The 18647-nt window shown below is 40.2% G+C and overlaps 1 protein-coding gene across 4 annotated transcripts in view; it reads right to left on the minus strand.

Moving 5' to 3' along the window:
- HDAC9 (histone deacetylase 9) overlaps positions 1-18647 on the minus strand; it is a 458294-nt gene that overhangs the window by 267993 nt on the left and 171654 nt on the right. For all 4 annotated transcript variants that reach the window (XM_084203797.1, XM_084203796.1, XM_084203795.1 and 1 more), the window contains exon 3: positions 11959-12021. In XM_084203797.1, coding sequence (XP_084059923.1) covers positions 11959-12021 — 63 coding nt within the window. The remainder of the gene's footprint in view (positions 1-11958; positions 12022-18647) is intronic.

Consider the following 18647-nt stretch of genomic DNA (forward strand, 5'->3'; position numbering starts at 1 on the left):
GCTGAATATACCTTACAGTGCTTCATTAACCTTAATATAACCTTAAAAACAGATGGCTGTCATTGCAGACAGCTCAGTGACAACATGTGGTCAATGTACAGCAAGATCCAAAACTGAAAAGTGCTGAAAGCAGGATAAAAGTAAGTTTCCATATTCATCAATGAGGCTTTGCCATCAGGATTATTCCAGTTCTGTTATCCCATCTCAAAGGGAGCCATGCCAGAAACAGGAAAACACTAATTGGATTTAAGATGATTAAGAGCTTGGGAAGACTTCCATAAGTAGAAGGAGTCTGATTTTCATTTGCACTACTATGCTTTTTCTGCATGGAACAGATACTATTTATATCCACCTAAACATCCATCCATCTACACTGGAAGAAGAAAACCATATTATAAATGAGAATTATTTGCATAACTACGGGCCTTCTGGGGAGTGCAAGTAAGGGTCACATAAAAACAAAATAGATTTAGTGCAGAAATGTAAGATTAATGTGTACAGCCTTACACCTGCAGAAAGAAACTACTGTCTTTCGGGTAGACTTTTTCATTGCATTCAGAATCATGAAGTTTAAGCACCTGACCATGTTATCTAAGGAACAAGATGAGTTTTCTTCTCTCTACTGAGGGTTTAGACAATTAGTCAAACACCACCTCCTGAGAGCTGGACACAACATGTTATTTCCTACATCATCGTCACTAACTCACGCTTCAGTTCCCCCCACTGGGGACACAGTTTGTGGCTGTCACCAGCTCAGATGCAGAGACTTTCACGGCAAAGCAACAGCAGTGAAAAATTTCTCTCCTTTCAGATCTGGCATCTTCTACTCTGGCTGTTACTGTGGAGAGCTCAGTCGTTTTGAAGGGTTCTGATCCAAAAAATGCCTGTACAGCCTTGTGCCAGCCGTGAGACTCAAACTGTGCCTTCAACTTGAAACTGCACTCAGCAAGAAATTTATAGCAGCAACTGGGAACACTATATGGTCCTTTTGATCTGTGTTTGCTAACATGTCAGCATGTCAGTTAGCTATTTTATGGCTTTGGTTTACATTGGGAAGTATTTGATAACAGTACCTAAGTAGCGACCAGGAAACAGCATCAGACGAAGGGAAATTTCTTCTCCCATAACTTGAATTCTACTGATTTCCAGATTGTCTAGGAAGCCTAAGGACACACCAAAGCACACATAGGTTACAAAACTAGAGGACAGGATGGACTCCAGTAGGAGAATGTTTGGCAAAACATTTTCTTCACAAATGGACCAGAAATTGAGTGCAAGAGCAATGAAGGTCTTCCTGGAACAGACACTGCACTGGTACTGATACAGCTTTGAGATGAAGACAGCTACTGGTTCCAGTATATTCAGTTTTGGTGCAGGTTGCTAAGGTAAAGAGATATAATACTCTACTTAATGCAAAACAATGTACATTTTTAGGATATTTTCCTTTCACATTAACAGATAAAATGTACCCTGTGGATGATGAAAGGTAACTTATTGACAGCTTCACAGGGACAAAATTAGCAGAAATTATACTTAATGGTAAAGTGCTATGTAGTTCACTGGAGTTTAACAACGTATTAATTAAGTGTGAAATTTTAGGCTCTGTCCTGCAAAATGATGAGAGAAGCAAGGTGAAATCTCCAGAAGATCTCCCAGGCAGCAGTTAAACATATTTTGAGGCCACTGTATGCCATAGCTGAAGCTGAAAGGAATGGTTGTGCCTCCCTTCCCCACTCGTGGCCCCTCTGACCCCAGGGATGATGCCCTCCTTCCCCACACTGCAGGGGCACGGGGGCATGACCCCCACCATGTTTTTAACCAAGTTCAGCTCTTCATTCTGCCAGCCCCAGTGGACACATGAATACCTGTGTTGGTACAAGGTTGGTGCAGCAGAAGAATGAGGGCCCAGAAGAAAGGAAGAAGGGAATGGTCCAGATTTCTGCACTCACTCATGTCTGAGTCTGCAGGAAAACACTAAAGACTACTTGGCTGCTAATGTTTTCCAACCAGCCATGCACCTATATCTCCTAAGCACTAGCAGGACAGACTTGCAACAGTATTCCCTAGAAGAAATAACAAAGACAAGTCCTTAAGAATGAGTTTCTGAGGTCCTGGGAACAAACAAGCGCTCCTGCACAACTTTGGGTATCTGCAGATGAAGAACAGCAGACTCAGATGAGGAGGTTTATGGAATGTGCATCTGCCTCTGGTGGGCTACTAGCCCTGCAGAAGGAAAACCACTTTGCCTCAGGCACTCATTCAAGCTTACCCCAACTAACTTGTTAAACCCAGAGTTCCCAAAATTTTTATTTTTGACAGGTTTTAATATAGCCCTACCAGAGTATGCATACCAGTGACAAGTAGACATGCATGGCCAGTAACCAGAGAGAGGCTTTCTTTCTTAGATGAGGTCTAAAATTTTTAGCCCAAGGGCAATTTTTTTTCTAAATATTCCCATTTCCAACCATATATTTTCTAAATAAAATAGCTGTGCCAATATTAGTATCCTTAATCATTCATAGCATCACCATTACTTAATTCAGCTACATTAGCACTCCTTTATTTCTTTGCCTATGTCCTTTTCATTTTCGCATTTGCAATTTCCCTTCTTAGTAAGTTCTCCAGATGCCCCATTATCACCCTGTGTACACTGGCACAAGAAAAAAGACCAAACAAACCAGAAAATCAGCACAGAGCTCAGAAAATTGCCTACTAGGTCAAGAAGAAAAGGCAGGACAGGAATGGTGCAGCTGACACAGGGATGGAAATTTTTGGCAAAGTTCTGCTGAGATTGTGTTCTGCAGGTTCTCCAGGAAAGCTGAGCTACATTTGGAGGGAAGGAGTTATGGATGGTGAGATGCAGCAGAATTTGCAGTATGTGCACAAACAAAATCTGCGTCCTATACTGCTCCCTTGCACAAACCTCATTCTCAGACCAAGAAAACAGAAAAAGAATGTCGCTATGGAACACGAAAGAACACAGGCACACACCGCTGCTCTCAAGGTGAAGAGCAAAAAAGGGGAAGTTTATTTCCTGACTCCAACATTTATAGTTTTCCAAAACTGACAGTGGATTGCAGGGTGACAATGCCACCTCTCCAATGACACTGGACAAACTAACAGTCCATCAAAGTTCTCCTCCTCCATAAAAGAATGCAAAAAAATGTGCTATTTACAGAGAGTGTGTGAGAAAGTTCTCTACAAGAATGTCAACATCAGAAGGCTTAGAAAATCTTAAAAAATCAGGGTGACAAAAGAATGGCAAAAGAAATCCCTGAATACTAGCTTATGTGTCATTACAAAAGTAACACAGCTCTGGGTTGTTTTTAAAAACAACCTGGGTTGTTGATTTGAAAATATTCATACTTTCCCATGTATTCTTTATGATGGCATTAGAGATTTCTTTCACAGAAACTTCTCTCATCTCAGTTGATTTCTTTCTTAACTGTTTCCAACTATATTTTTCCTGTGTTCATGGACAGTTAGAACTGTGCTTCAAAATCCCCTGGTTTCCACCTCCCACATAGTTCTCTTACATCTTCAGAGCCTCTCCCACCCTCCCTCACAACAGCATTTTAACATAGGAAGTGCTTGTATAGCTCATTTCTGCCCTACTACTCCATTTATAAAATTCTCTCATAATTCCTTCAAACCTTTCTCTTCTGACAGTCCTCCTTTCATACTCCTTGAAAAAACCTAAGTAAAACTTACTATATCCTATGGAATTATTACTGTGATAACTACTGACAGTACTTAATAGAAACAATAGAGCAAGGCTTTCTTCCTCTTCTAAAATAGATCCTGTAGGAAAAAACAGCAACAGCAAATTAAAGGACACAAACTTTCAGATGGGTGCATGGGAATGAGAGGTGTCTCTTTGGAGCCTGGAGCAGTTTTGAGCATACACTTGACACAGGCTGGAGAGCCACCAGACCAAGGTAAAACGCTCTCCTCAATTTAGGTCCCACTAGATTTCCGCAGCTGTTGTGCAAGATTTTTAGGATGAGCCTCCTGAAGCATCCTAGAAATTTCTATATAGTCCTTTAACATTATGTGCCTACATGAAATATATTTATTATCTATATTATTATATAGATATGCTAATATAAATATATATGCTAATATGCATATTATATATATGCATATTAGCATATATATGCTAATATGCATATATATAATATGCATATATTATATATATATGCTAATATAAAGACAGTAAAAATATGAATACTGATGATTTTCCTTTTGCTATTTCTAACACCATTCTGTGCCTCATACTAATTCCATCACTATCTATGTTAGCATAAAGTCTCAAAAAATCTAGATATTTTACTTTATGATTCTTTGTTATATTGCAATCAATGCACATTCTTTTAAGCACTTCAAAACTTCAAGGTCAAATTCAAATTAGAATATAAAAAAATTTGAAGAGTCCAGGAGTTTTACATTTTTCTGTCTGTAAAAAAAGATTTCACAAGGCTTAGGAAAAAGATACATTTTCAACCAGGATATTTATCTAGAGATCAAGTAAGTAGATGTAGAGAAGTAAGAATTTACTGTCTCTGTGAAAATTGGAGTTACGAACAGGTAAATAAAAAGGCCAACACTAACATTTTACTAAATGAGTACAAAACTCCAAAAAGAGTCTCTATGTAAGATTAAGCATTAAGAGTCTGTTTTCCCTGCTTTCTCTCATACTGTTGCTGCACAACACCAACAAGGAGGTGGCCTTGGGCATCAAGAAAGAAAAAGGAAACTTGGATTAAGAACAGAACAATTGGAGGAAATTATTAAATTAACATTAAGCCTGCTCATTATTCCATTCCAGACTTCACTGAAATTGAATAACTGTGGTTCCTCCCTGTGGCATGCATACCTTTGACCACAGGGATCATGAAAGAGGAACAATAGTCTTTGATTGTAAAAACATGATTTATATATTTGGCATTTTCAAAGAATTCATTCCGTTACTTCTCTTGTTTCCCTTTGATGATATTCAGTCTTATTACTAGAAAGAACATGCTATCATTAGAATAAAGCAACCTGCATTTTTAGCACATTCATCTGCAAAAGGCCTGAATTCTTGGAGCTCAACATGTTTGTATACTCTACAAGCTGGAAGGAGTTTACAACCATGAGACATCAAACAAATAAAACAGATGTGTTGGCTATGCTCAGATTATACTAAATGAATGCCAAAGTACCTTTACAGTCATGCAGAGAACTGCCAGACTGACAAAAAAAAAAAAAAAAAAAAAAGAGCTGCTTATTATATAATGGGAGTTAAACCAGCACTGGTTCAACCATGCAGAGGCTTCCACCGATTTTGCAAGCCTTTTTACACCAGTAACATTTTAAAGTAGAACAAATCAGGTGCCCCCTGATTACATACAAAATCTGCATGAAGATATAAACACGCCATTTATTTAGAGCAGAAAGCTAAAAGAGATAGAATTCATTGGATAATTATAATCCATTAATATTTCCCTTTTTTGTCAGCTGCCTGCTGCCTGAGCAACAACTGCAGGCAGAGGCTGCACTGACACCCAGCTGAAGATCTGCTACTTTCCTATTTTTGCTGCTCTTTACTTAACTGCCATTAAATGCTAAAAGCTTCCTCCTAGTTATACACATACAAACACAAAAATCCCAGCAAACTTCCTCAAGAGAGAACGAGCCACACTGCGCTCTTGAACAACAACTCTGCTTTAGGTTTAAAGTTTTTCTACCGAGAAGAAATGTTTGTGTAGCAATCACGAAGAACACGTGAATAAAATTTGTCTGTTTGCTGAAGCTTCCAGTTGAGTCCTGTGAAAATCACACAGAAGGCCACTTGCACAGCAGCTATCACTTTTATGTAACAAAACTAGATGGGTCCATTTCGGAGGAGCTTTGTGCATATGTGACATGTTCACACTGAACATGGAGCTTGACAGAGCCGACCTCTAAAAATAGCACCTGGTTATCCTTGTTCTCATCAGCAGCCACAAGCCCATCTCAGCTCTGTCATTTGGTGCATCAATCTGGCACCCCTCTCCCTCCTCCAGAACAGACAGAAGCAGGGGTACGCTGAGGTATCTTGTTGTAGGAGAGGCAAGATGTTTGCATCTGCTGCGAGCACACATTTTAAACAATATCCTTGCCCCTCAGCAGGCAGTTATCATGTTGTTTTGGCAGCAGGAAGGAATCTGCGGTTTTTCTTGAATGTTGCTCTTCTTTATTTAAACTACCAGAAATAAAGCAAAAATGACAGAATGCTCTGTCTATAAATAATCATTCCGGTGTACAGTTATATTAGGAGGTAACTCAGATGGCATGATAACGCCTAACAGGCTAATCTTAGACCTGTAATGCCATAAGATGAAAATAACTAGGCTAAGAATAACTGACCCAGAGGAGTCAGCCTGTTAAAGAGATCCACAGAACAGGGCATTTTAGATTTTCATGTGTTTAACAATGTCTGCCGACTGGTTTCTCCATGGCATTTTTTACCCAGAATGTAAAACTCTACCCACTCTACCCCCCCAGAAGTACTTGAGAAAGGTTAAAAGGCAAAAACATCTGAAATCTCTGCCGCCATCTACACCAAACCTGAAAGGAATGTGGGCATTTTGCAGGCTATCTATCTATTCTGCTTTCTTCCAGCTTTTGGTTTTTCTGCAAAGACAGTGCAGAAGAGAGGGGCTGGGCAGTGAGCACAGAAGCATGGGTCTGGCAGTAGAAGAAGTACAAGCGTTCCACATATCGAGTGCAGCCTTAAAGAACTAAATGTATTCTGCACGTAGTTTTACAGAAGGGAAGACTGGCTGGAGCTGAGTGAGTGCAGTGCAAACCAATACAAGTTATAAAGCCAAACAGCTAAAGCAATAAACGACTGAAGTAAAAAGCTGTTTTCCAATAAAGAGATTTAGTTCAACACACTGAAGAGAGGGGAGCTAGTGTGCTAGTACCAATACTAGAGAACATCTGTACTAAATACAGTGTTTAATCGTCTCTGAAATGCACTGAAAGAGGTTTTGAAGTAATGTATTGCATAGTTTTTTATTTACTTTCTAGCTTTTCTAACTTGCTATTCTTGTCAGTCTCGTACTTTGAATTTCAGGCTTTTCTCACAACCTATAAATATGTCTCCTAATGCAAAACAAGACCATCAGGTAACCATATAGCATCAGAAGCTGTGACTGGAATAAAAAAAAAAAGTAGGAAAAGGCAACATTATAGCATTAGTTCTTACAGCATTAGACACATGAAATTGGAAACATCGGTCTGTATTCAATGTCATCTCAGACACAAAACAGAAAAAGCAGCTTACTTCCATTTTACCACCTTTTTGTTCAGCTGAACTCACAATGAAAGTTTTTTCCAGCATACACTGCAGGGCAAAGCCTCTACTCAAAATCAGTGAGATTGTAACTACGTAAGACCTGCAGGTCTATGCTGCTTGTTTCTTCTCATTGTATTAACTGTATATGGCTAAGGCCTTACACTTCCCCAACAATTAATTAAAATACTTCTGCTACTACTTTGAAGAACCAGATGGTCTTGTGCCTTGCCTTTACAAAAGGCATTGAAAAAGCCACTCTGGTTGTTATCCAAAACTTCCCTATACTGAATTTCCATGCTCAATTTTTTCATTACTCTGAAGAGAACCACAAAGCTCAGCACATCTATTCTCACTCTTTCTGCTTTCTCTGAAGTGTTACTGCCTGTGATCATAAATGAAACATTTGGTATCTGTAAGAAGTTCAGGTTACCTGATCGAAAGATGCAAATATGTCATGTTTTTCATGAGTATCAGAGCAAAACTTTAAATGAACTTGCTTTCTGTAGGTTCTCCACAGGAAAAGGTGAGCAGGTAAAGGTTTTGTTCAGGGAAAAAAAAAAAAAGAAGAAAAAAGTGGGAAAGCAAATACCAAAGAACTTTCCCTGAAGGCAATATAAATCCATGTGTAAAGCAAACCCCATGTATACAAGGTCATGCAGACACATGATAGAGACAACATACAGGACAAACATACAGGACAAACTGTGCACACTGGGGTTTACTGAGGGAAGACTGCTCATGAGCTCCTGTCAGCCCACGTACAGCACGATGCGTGCAGCAGCAATTCTGTCATTTACATTCAAGTGACACAGTTTACATTTCCTGACTGCTGCAGAGAATAAACATTCACTACATCCACTTGCGACACCTGTGAAATCGAAGGTATTTTACAAGCCTGTGGGTAGGTGAAGCCAATCAAATTAATCATTCTGAACTGCTACATCCCCCTTAGAATAGCTCTGCTCTATCGATTCCTGGTCCTGACAGATATCATTTACTGTGTTTCACAGAGGGATTAGCTGACATAAGCAGGATTGTGTAACTTGCTCAGGTCACCTGTCAAGTCATTGACAAGCCAAGCTTTAAGCTCACTGTCTCCTTGAACTCTTGATTTTTCAGCGGAACAGCTTTGGGCAGGAAGCAGAGGAGGTCTTATCCAATAAGAACCAAGGTGGAATTCAAGCAGGGTACTGCAAGGCTGTACATCAAGATATGGCCAGTGGGGAAGACTTAACATCCTCACCCTTTGAAAAACCAGCACTGTATATTAAATCACCAAAAGTTGGCATTACTTCCTTAAGTCCCACATCTACAGATACCAGGATTGGGTAGGTCCTTCTGCCTCCTTCACACAAGTACAATCTATTTAAGAAATGTAGTCCTGCATCAGTTACTTATTAACACATTTTAATGAGTGTTTTTCCCATGAACTGCACTGCACCAAATGCTTTTTTTCAAGGACTTTTAGTTTATTACTTGTACTGTGAAAAGATCAGAGGCCATGAGCCAGAGGCTGAATGTTAGGATCCACTGTGGCATTGCACACACATGGAAATTGAGTCTTTTTTGTGTAAAGTAAAAGGACAGAATAGAAAAATGACTCCAGGTAAATAAGAGGCTTTAGGCCCCAGATTTATTTTGCAAATATGAAGTTAAAATAACTATGGTATCAAATAAGAATACATCAACATCATTTTCTCATATAAAGATGCACAGCTCTTGCTGCTGCATTTTAGAGCAACAGTACCATATGGGAGAATTTAGTTCAGTCTTCTAAAGACAGCTGAAACTGCTCTCTGCAGTAAGGTGTAGGTGTCTGCAAATTACACAGCTTCTTAGTCAGCGCCGATCTAGATTGCTCCATTCATAACCAGGCTTTTGATTGGTACCTATCCAGATCATCTCATTCATAGTATGACTTACAAGCGAGGATGGAGACAGACAGGCAAGGCAGAATTGAGGGAATATCAGGAGAACTGATTCTCATGTCAGAAGTATTTCCTATGCCTGCTCTTGTCAGAAATTTCTTAGACATTTTGCTTTGAAAATCCAATCCATTGACCAGTGGACTTGTCCTCTTTGGGGATCTCTCCACCCCAGCTTAAAATCAATTGCATAATATACGTGCATTGTATCTGGATACCAGCAAACCTAAAAATCTGGCAGTTGTTTTCTGTTTTAAGTTATTCTTGAAGTCTTTGGAGCAAGCACATCAAGGGTGGAAAGGACAAGCTTTTATGGATCTGTTGTTTTCTTAACTACATGCTACTTTTTTATGAGTGTAAATCACGTACATTTAAGTGAAGATAACTTTAAAGTAAGAGCATTGTGAAAAGGAAAATTCAAATGACTGTTTCTGGCTTCTCCAAATGCTAGTGCATAGTGTCATACCCTAGCAATTTCTTTCTTCTCTACATGCATCATAAATGGAAAGAATGAAAAGTTACCAGAACTGATCCTGTAAGATGCTGAACGTGCAGGAGATGAAGGTAACCAAGAGCAGCACCAGGCTTTGAGGTTTCATGTGACATGAACTGAAACTGCAGACTATGTATAATGTCAACTACTTGTAGTCTAGTTGTGTATTTTAAAGGCCAACTGAAACACAGAGGAATATTTCATGTTCCACAGAATATATAGACACTTAAACATCTTTTATCTGGGTAATGTTATTGACTAAGCTTTTGTAGGGATTGTTTTTAGTCTAAACCCCCCCTTCTTACCCTACTTGGCACTACAGAGGAAACTGTGTACGTTATATGGACTTACCTAATGTACTAGTAGGCACAAATCAACAGTAATGTGACATTCTTATTTCCAGGGAAGACAAGCAGAGCTATAAACTCACAGAAAATCACCTCTTCTTGAGGTTCAAATGAAAAAATTGCTATTATATTAGTTGGCAGTTAGAAGGTAGCATAGTGAGATAAGCCCCTCAAATTTTCACTTGAGAACCACTAATTTTAACGTGAAAAAAACGCCTAAACTACTAAAAAAAAAACCCCAACAACAACAAAAAAAAAGCCAAACAGTAGGGAGAGGACACAATCAGCCTTATCTGTAACCAAATCAAAAGCACAGGACACTTGTTGAGCTGTTCAGGAAAACTAAGGAAACACAATAAAGCAAAGCAGCAATTCTTGAACAAGAGGTTGACACTGTAGATGGCTTTGCAGAAGAACTGTAACGCTTCCAGGAAAATGTTTGCTCTTACCCACAGTCTTTGCTAGAGCTTTGCTGTTGAAAATTATGAACATTACTTTATCTGCTTTGTGTCCCTAACAAAGGAGCTGAAATTGGTGATCAACAACCTAAAATTATATGTAAGAAAGGAGCACAAGTACAACTTTTAGCTCTTTCTCTACAAAGCAGGAAAATAAAGTTTTTAAAAAACAAACAGACATACGCTCAACAGGTGTACTGAAAGAGCTAATACGTGAAGAGAGCTATGGTCTACACATATAATTATCTTTAGAGATTGAGGTCATTCAAGTTTTGGGAAAGAAGAAAAAGAAAAAGAAAAAGAAAAAGAAAAAGAAAAAGAAAAAGAAAAAGAAAAAGAAAAAGAAAAAGAAAAAGAAAAAGAAAAAGAAAAAGAAAAAGAAAAAGAAAAAGAAAAAGAAAAAGAAAAAGAAAGCACAAACTAAGACTAAAATACATGCAAATAATTAATCCTGTATTCCACATATGGATCTTCTGTAAAACTAACACTTTCTGAAAAACAAAGTTAGAAAAGTAGGTTTAAATAGATATAAACTGGAAAACACTCTGCCTTAATAGACAAGAGTTTCATCCCAATGAAAACTGTATTGGAATTAACTTTAGGAGAGAACAGGCAAGAGTAGTCAACCTGAAATGTTGACATTTTTAGACCATCTAAATTGAATGGCAATGATTCTTCCAAGTTAATTTATCCTCAGTAGCAGATCTCAAACACAGCTAGGAAAGAAACTAGAAAACACAGGGGTAGCTGTCAGGAAACATACATGAGAAAACATGCAGTGTTCTTTCTGAGCAGCTTTGAAGCACCTTCATGAAAAAAACACATCCCATTTACATCTCAGTGGGTCGTTACCTGTAACTAGCATTGCCAGGTTCAAAAATATTTTTAAAAGAACAAAATAAACCATGCAGTTTAAAGACATTTTGCAGTAGCACTGTAACGAAAAGAGAAAGGTATTGGTATAACACCCCCTTTATATGCAAACTAGAGAAAAGGAAACTCACAGAAAGAGCAAATCCTGTTTACAACAGACATATGACTAGAATTGCTCATGAGGGGCTCTAAATGCAGCCTCCTGACAAGGTCTGTCTGAGGAAGCCTCCTCCTGTGAACAAGCCTCTGCCATGAGCCCCATTTTGCAATCACGCAACAAAACAAACAAGGAAACCCAAACTCGACTTCAGTTGTGAGCATGTTGCTGCATCTGGAAAGCAGCAGACCAAAGGAGACAAACTCCTCACAAAAGCAGCAGCAGCTGCAATTTAAAATACTTCCAGAATTATATAACAACAACTTGGATAAAGCCCACAAAAATCAAGTCACTTCGTGAAAGGAAGGGTGTTTACTTGTCACGCTAGGCTGTATGTTCCCGGTCAGGCTCTCAGGTCTAAGGCAGGGAGCTGTCTCTTACCTGAGCTGATCATACTGTGCATTCTTTGCTGAGCCAAGAGCTGTTCACGTCCAGAAACCCCATCTGAGGAAAAACACGATTCACTCTCGTAAATTGTCTGCAGCATATTCCAAGTGGTCTGCACTTCAGCTACACAAGAGATTCATCACTGCACTTGCACACAGGCGTCGGGCACGACCCTCTGCGGTCCTACCTCCTTCAGCGAGGGTCGTTAAGATAATGTGCTTCGGCAATTAGCAGTGTTTAAGCATTTGCACAAGTATCTAAGAGGAGAAGGAAAAGCCCAAATCCACCGTCGGCAGCCCCCGCCCGCAGGAAGGGAGCCGTGAGCGTGCGGGGGGCTGAGCGCTGCCGGCTCGGAGCAGTTGCGTTCGGGCAGCCAGCGGCAGGTGGAAGAAGAAATGAAGAAATATCTCTGCGCTTTGGGCTTCCTGGCAGGGCGGGGAGGGGGGGGGGAAACTGCCTCTAACAAACCATCAAACCGAATAAGCCACCTTTCCAGGCACCGGGAGCCGCGGAGGGTTTAACCGAGTTGACCCCAGCCTAGCCCCGCGTCGCCGTGCCCGCGCCCCTCTCCGCTCCCGGCCGGCTGTCCCTCGGCCAGGCGGCTGGGCGAAGTTGGCGGGAGCAGCGGCGATAACTCATTTGCATTTGAATTGACACCCTCGTGGCCCAGCGGCAGCAGAAATAGAACAATGGCCGGCCTGAGCCAAAAATAGGTCAAGCATGGCCGGGTGATTGGAGCCTGCATTAATGCGTTTAAAAATACCACAGCAAACACAGCTGTCCAGTCTCCGTCTTTCAAACTGCCGCCCGTCCTCGGTGCGCCGCCCGGGATCGGGCTCAATTAACCCCTTCCCCCTGCCCCGTGTCACTGGGGATGCGCCAGGGAGGAGGCAGGAGCGGGACAGGGACGGTCCTCGCCCGGGACTTGCGCCCCTCTCCCTCCTCACCCTCCCCCGGGGAGTGTTTAGTGAAAAGAGAGCAAAACGCCACGGCCTCTGCCCGTATCGGTCCTAAAATAACGCTGGGAGGCTTTGCTGGCGATGTGGTTTCTGCCTCGCCCACGCGCAGCCATCCTGCTGTTCTATTTTTGCTGCCCGTTTCTCTGGCTACGCCACAGTTGGCTTTGGCTGGGGAGGGAGCCAGGCGGCCGCCAGCTCCCGGCAGGACCCGCCGCCGGAGAGAGAAGCGATTTCTGCAGCTCGTCGGGCCGGGGGGAGCAGGAGGCGGGGGCAGATGCCAATGCGGACCGGGTTTTCGTGCGTGCGGCTATATGCAGCCTTTCCGTATTTAGCATGCTTCATATAATTCTTATAGTAAGTCACCGATTGTGGCACAGCGTGTTAGACACGCTTACGGACTGTGCACTATTTGGTTGACTTGCTAAAATTTGGAGAGAGGCTGAGTAGTTCACACTTATTTTTAGAAGCATTAGGCAATTTACACAGCGTCTTTTTCAGTTCTCTAAGATGATGTGGTTTCAGAGGAGCAGCTTTTGACAGCGTATCAGACAACAGCACCATGCTCCTCTGTGGTTTGACAAGTTTCACACATGTGAAGCCCGTTTTTCATACTGGTATTTCAAAAGTTGCATCTCATTTGATCATTAATATACCTACACACAGATAAGTTTCATTTCTGTGTTACAGACAGTACTTTACCTCTCGGAGTCCTACCCTGCCTTTCGGCACTTTTCGTACAGGTGACCAAAGCCTGTGGCTACCTATATTGTACAGCAGCTTGACTACTCTCCTGCCAAAATTTTAAGTCTGCTCTCATGTTCCTGATCTATGGGAGCAACAGTGGCCACTGGGATGTGTTTCCTCTCTATAACCAAGAAGCCAACAAAGAAGCCATACTGGAACTTTCTAGAAATCCACAGCATTCTCAACTATCAACATAATATTCTGCTCCTGAAGACGCAAGACTTTGTCCAGTATTTGGGGCTCTCTTCTGCCTTTTGGTGAAGAATCTTCTGTATGCTTACATGATGGATCATAGCTAAGGGCAGTATATTTTTTAATATACTTCTCACAATTATGTTACCAAAGCAAAGATTCCCAATGACAAAGTACTTGGGCACTCCTGTGAAGTTTGGCTACTTGATGGCACCTAGGAAGTCTGTGGCTTAAGTCTTCCCATCATCCCAAATCTTCTTCCATGTGTCTCATCACCTGGTCCTGGTGAGAGTTAAGACCTGCCCCCTGGACAGAGAGACACCACAGCAGCTGGGGTTTTCCCTGCAGAATCCTCTAGTACCTATCCCTTCTGGCTACCCTGCTCCCCTTGGCACCTCTCTTCCCTGCAGAGGAAGCAGTGAAGCCCTGCAGATGGCTTTGCACCCAGCTCTGGAAAGGGCAATGAGCAAGGGCAGGGGAGCTGGCAGTGCAGTGACAGGTAGGGTGTTACAGTGCAAGATTTCAGGTGAGCACAACACATACCATTGCATCATGAATTGCTGACTATTTGGTATCATAAACATTCCTCTGGAAAAAAAAAATACCCAAATGTTTTGTCGGAAATATGCGGCCTGTGCACAGTACAGGGCAGTTTAACACAGTGCAAGAGGCATCACCGGCAGAAACAGAAATCTCCTCTAATGCAGAAAAAGCTTTTTATAGACAGAAGTAAATAGAAAAAGTGGAATTGCTTATGCCCTTCAGCCAAACAGAACATGACGCTGTTTGGTGATTCAGCGCCTCAAAATAATCAAGTTTCATATTACAGGGAAACACGGGAGGAATAAGTTAAAAACAGGTCAGAACATGGAAAACTGTGGAGTGTGGGATCTGGTATTAGGTACCCATATGTGTTTATAACTTCTTATATATGCAGCTGCATTTTAAAAGATAGTGTTCACAGCTCCAAATGACTCGAAATACTTCAGTAACTAGCTAAAAGCAAACTCTATTCAAGAGCAGAAAATGTACACTTAGATATTTAGCTGCAAGTGTTCTTAATTCTGACGTACATATCTTAAACTGACAGACACATAAACTGTCTTATGTTCACTAATTCACAGACTGTAATAACTACAGCATGATGCTATACATTTTAGATGATACATAAAAGCTATATAAAAATATTTTACTTATGAAATCAGTCACCACAAAGGTAGGGTTTTTACAACCTGAATTCTTCCGAGTTGCTTTGACATAGTATAAACCTACTTTGGTACATGCTTGGGTTTAAAACACATGTGTAAATCCATTTCTTTTCAACATAATATTTAAGCACATGCTCAAATTCTATTGATTGCAATAGAATTTAAGCACATAGTTAAACACTTTGCTGAGTCAGCCCAGACTTTAACTGCACAATCACGTGAATTTAAAGAGCTCCTTAAGAGTCCCACGGGGGAAGGATAAAGGGTTCATGCCTGAAGAAAATCTGGTTTTTATTTTTAGAGCTATGGATGTTATAAGGTGACATTTTCATACAGGAACATGAGGGGATTTTTTCTGTTTTTTCAAATGCATTTCCTAAACTTGGAGAAGTTTAATGACACTGGCAGCAAAGGCAAACTGCTGAAATGATTGAGTGGTGCTGAGGTGACTCTAAATGCAATCAGCCACTTTATAGAAAACTTAAGGCATGTTAGTAGCACTGTGATCTCATTATAGCATTTTCACAATGTGTTTCTCTTATTTTCCCTCTGAGTTTTTAAAAACAAATAAATATAAGGAAATTAAATCTGGAAACCCCATTACTGCAACATTAAGGCTAAGAAATGAAGCCCTCAAATTGGAAAGAGCTAGGATTTCTACTGTGTTATTAACTCTGCAATATTATAATTAAGTAATACTTTTGTCTTTTTTTTTTTTAATTTTTATTTTCCTTTCAAAGTACAAACAGTATATTACTGATTGTTTTTAACATATCCCATTTCTCACATGCTATTCTGGAGCATTGCCTTTGTTGATATTAATAATTTAGTTTCAACTTTTGCAGTTTTCTTACTTGTAGATGAATACTTGCATAGATTTTTTTTTATCATACTGCTCAATTGTATCACATAAATATTGAACACGTTAAAAAAAAGAGATGTTCTCTAGCTTCTAGTCATATGCTTAAATGAGGACATTGCAGTCTTACAGGTGTCCCATTCAACCTTTTTTCAGCCCCTTTTTCATTTGGCAAGTGAAAAGGCAGGGAGTAATAGCATGCATCAATGTCAAACAATTCATAAACAAGTGGGAGCTAAATTAAGGTTGCATGAGTAGAATTAAATTTGGCCTATTTCAGTACTGAAGGTTTGAGTTCTAATCTTTGCAGCCTAAAGACTTCCTAACTATTTTTGTGTATCCAATCACTGGGATTAAAAAAAAAAAAAGGAGAAGAAAAAAATTAACTATTGTATGGAACAGATGTTTCTGAAGCCACAGTTCATTAGATACCATTAGTACCAAGTGAAACCCAAACATCCAGCATAAATTACTGCAGCTTATGCTAGAGGATTAACCATGTTAACGAACAGCTAAAGACCATTACCACAGAGAAGCAGATGGTTTGGGAGCAGCAAGAAATCAGGGGAGATGCTGTAATGGTCTGGTCCTGCTCCCTCTTGGAACTAAGGGACCATATTCCAAATCTCTGGAGGAGTTAAAATGGATTGCTTAATCCATGTGCTTGGTTAGAAATACAAAGTACAGGAATGTTTCCAACCAATTCTCTGTGTAGCAAGAGTTGGCATTGCCTGTGCAGGAATACATGGTGCTTTTCTTTGCAGGGCTGGGGAACCATGTGATAGGCATTTTTTAAGCGAGGAGAAAACTGCAATTCTAGTGTTTTAGCTCAATTCAAGCTTCAAAGGAATTTTCTGGGACAAAGAAAGGCATATCTGTAGCTTTAGGGGATTTTGTGACAAACAATGGGAGAGTAAAACTTTACAAAGTTCTGAGGATAAGAAGTGCTATGTAAGATAAACGTATGGCTCTCTTACCATCTCTTGTATAAGAATACAAAGAGTCTTGCATCATTCTCATGCAAATTAGCTCAGGGGTTTTGTAACTAGTTGATGACATCGCTTCTTTCTTCTCATAAAATACAATTTTTTTGTTCACATAAATAAATAATAATAATCTACTAGAAATTAACTCTCAGATTCAGGACAGCACCTCAACAGCACAAAGTTGATTATAAGCACAAGGCTTAAGTTAAGTATATGCTTAAAGGCTTCATAAATTCAACTTTCCTGAATCACAAAGCTCAAGTAATAAAAAGACCCTAACACTAATATAGAGCCATGTAGTAAATAAATATTTAGGTTAGGGAAAACATGCAAAATTCATTTATTCTGTTGACAAAGTCGTTTATCAGGTTGGAACTAAAATCTCCATGTTTTGTGGCAAGACTGAGGTAAATTGCACATAAATAACCCAAGCTTAAGTAACATCAGATAAATGACAAATAAATGCCTCAGACCAGAAAAGCCCTTTGTCCCTTTTATGCCATTAATGAGTTTAGAGGAGAAATGAGCAATATGAAATTTCCTGGCTCTTCATGGCTATGCCCACTTTCCCTTGAGCAACACTAGAGCTGTGCCTGCTGCTCCTGGCTCCACCAGGCACACCCAGGTGCTCATGCACAAAGGAACACTGGAGCACATCACCTGGGACAGCTGCCAATATGTTCAGCATCCTCCAGGCGTTTCAAGCTTGTTGCACACCTAATGAGCAGATCATCTGAGCCTCCATGGAGGGTTCTGCACTGCATCTCCTAATCAGGGGCAGACTGGTAGATCAGATCACCTGGTCACTGTTCCTAGACAACAGACTACTAAATCCCTATGGCTGGAAAACCAATAGGAACACCATCTCTAGCTTGTAATATATGTTTGAGTGGGGTTTTTTGGATTTAAGACAAGAAATGTAGGCCATGCACGCTGCCTGAACTGTGGAAACCAATGGCCATGCAAAGATTTTGGGATCATAGCAGAAGCCAGCCAACCAAATACAAGCTCCTAGGATTACACCAGGACCAAAAAGGCTAATAAAATCCTTGGGAATATAACAAGTTTGTACTGAATATCAGTAAGATGATATACATATCATAGAATATCTTGGGGTACTGTAACTTTTCCCAGCATAAATACTTGAAAAAGAATGCTGAAAACTGAGGATGGCTAGACATGCCACATGCATAAAATAGGTTTGGAAAACCTTTGAAAACTGGAAACTTAAAGACCTGTGATACTAAATTTATTGATGAAGCTCAGGGGTGGCTTGGCATTGTCTACAATACACGGGGCAAGATGTCCAGTGGGATAGTAAAACGGTCTTTCTTTTAAGAAATAAAGCCTTAAGAAAAATCCATTGATTAGAAAAAATGAAGCCAGAGGTGGGCATGGATTTTAAGCATGCTTCAAACACTGCAGCAACTTCCAAATGAGCTTTGCATCAGTATTGACCATGTCTCTGAAAAGAAACTTTAACAGTTCTGTGTGTCAAGCTTAAGGCAACTTTTGTTGTAGAACTTCAAGACAGGTCTTATCTCATGAGTCTGAAAAGGTCAGATCATGGGGGTAGAATTACAGAATTGTTTTGCTTGAAAAAGATCTCTAAGATCATTGAGTCCAATCATTAATGTAAGTATATCCAAGTCCACCAGCCAGTTCCTACTTCAGGTACCTTCAATGTTAGTAAGAACTACTAAGTATTGCTGAATTGATGGAATTATAAATTCCA

The sequence above is a fragment of the Fringilla coelebs genome, assembly GCF_963513975.1.
Source record: "Fringilla coelebs genome assembly, chromosome: 1".
Taxonomy (NCBI): Eukaryota; Metazoa; Chordata; class Aves; order Passeriformes; family Fringillidae; genus Fringilla; species Fringilla coelebs.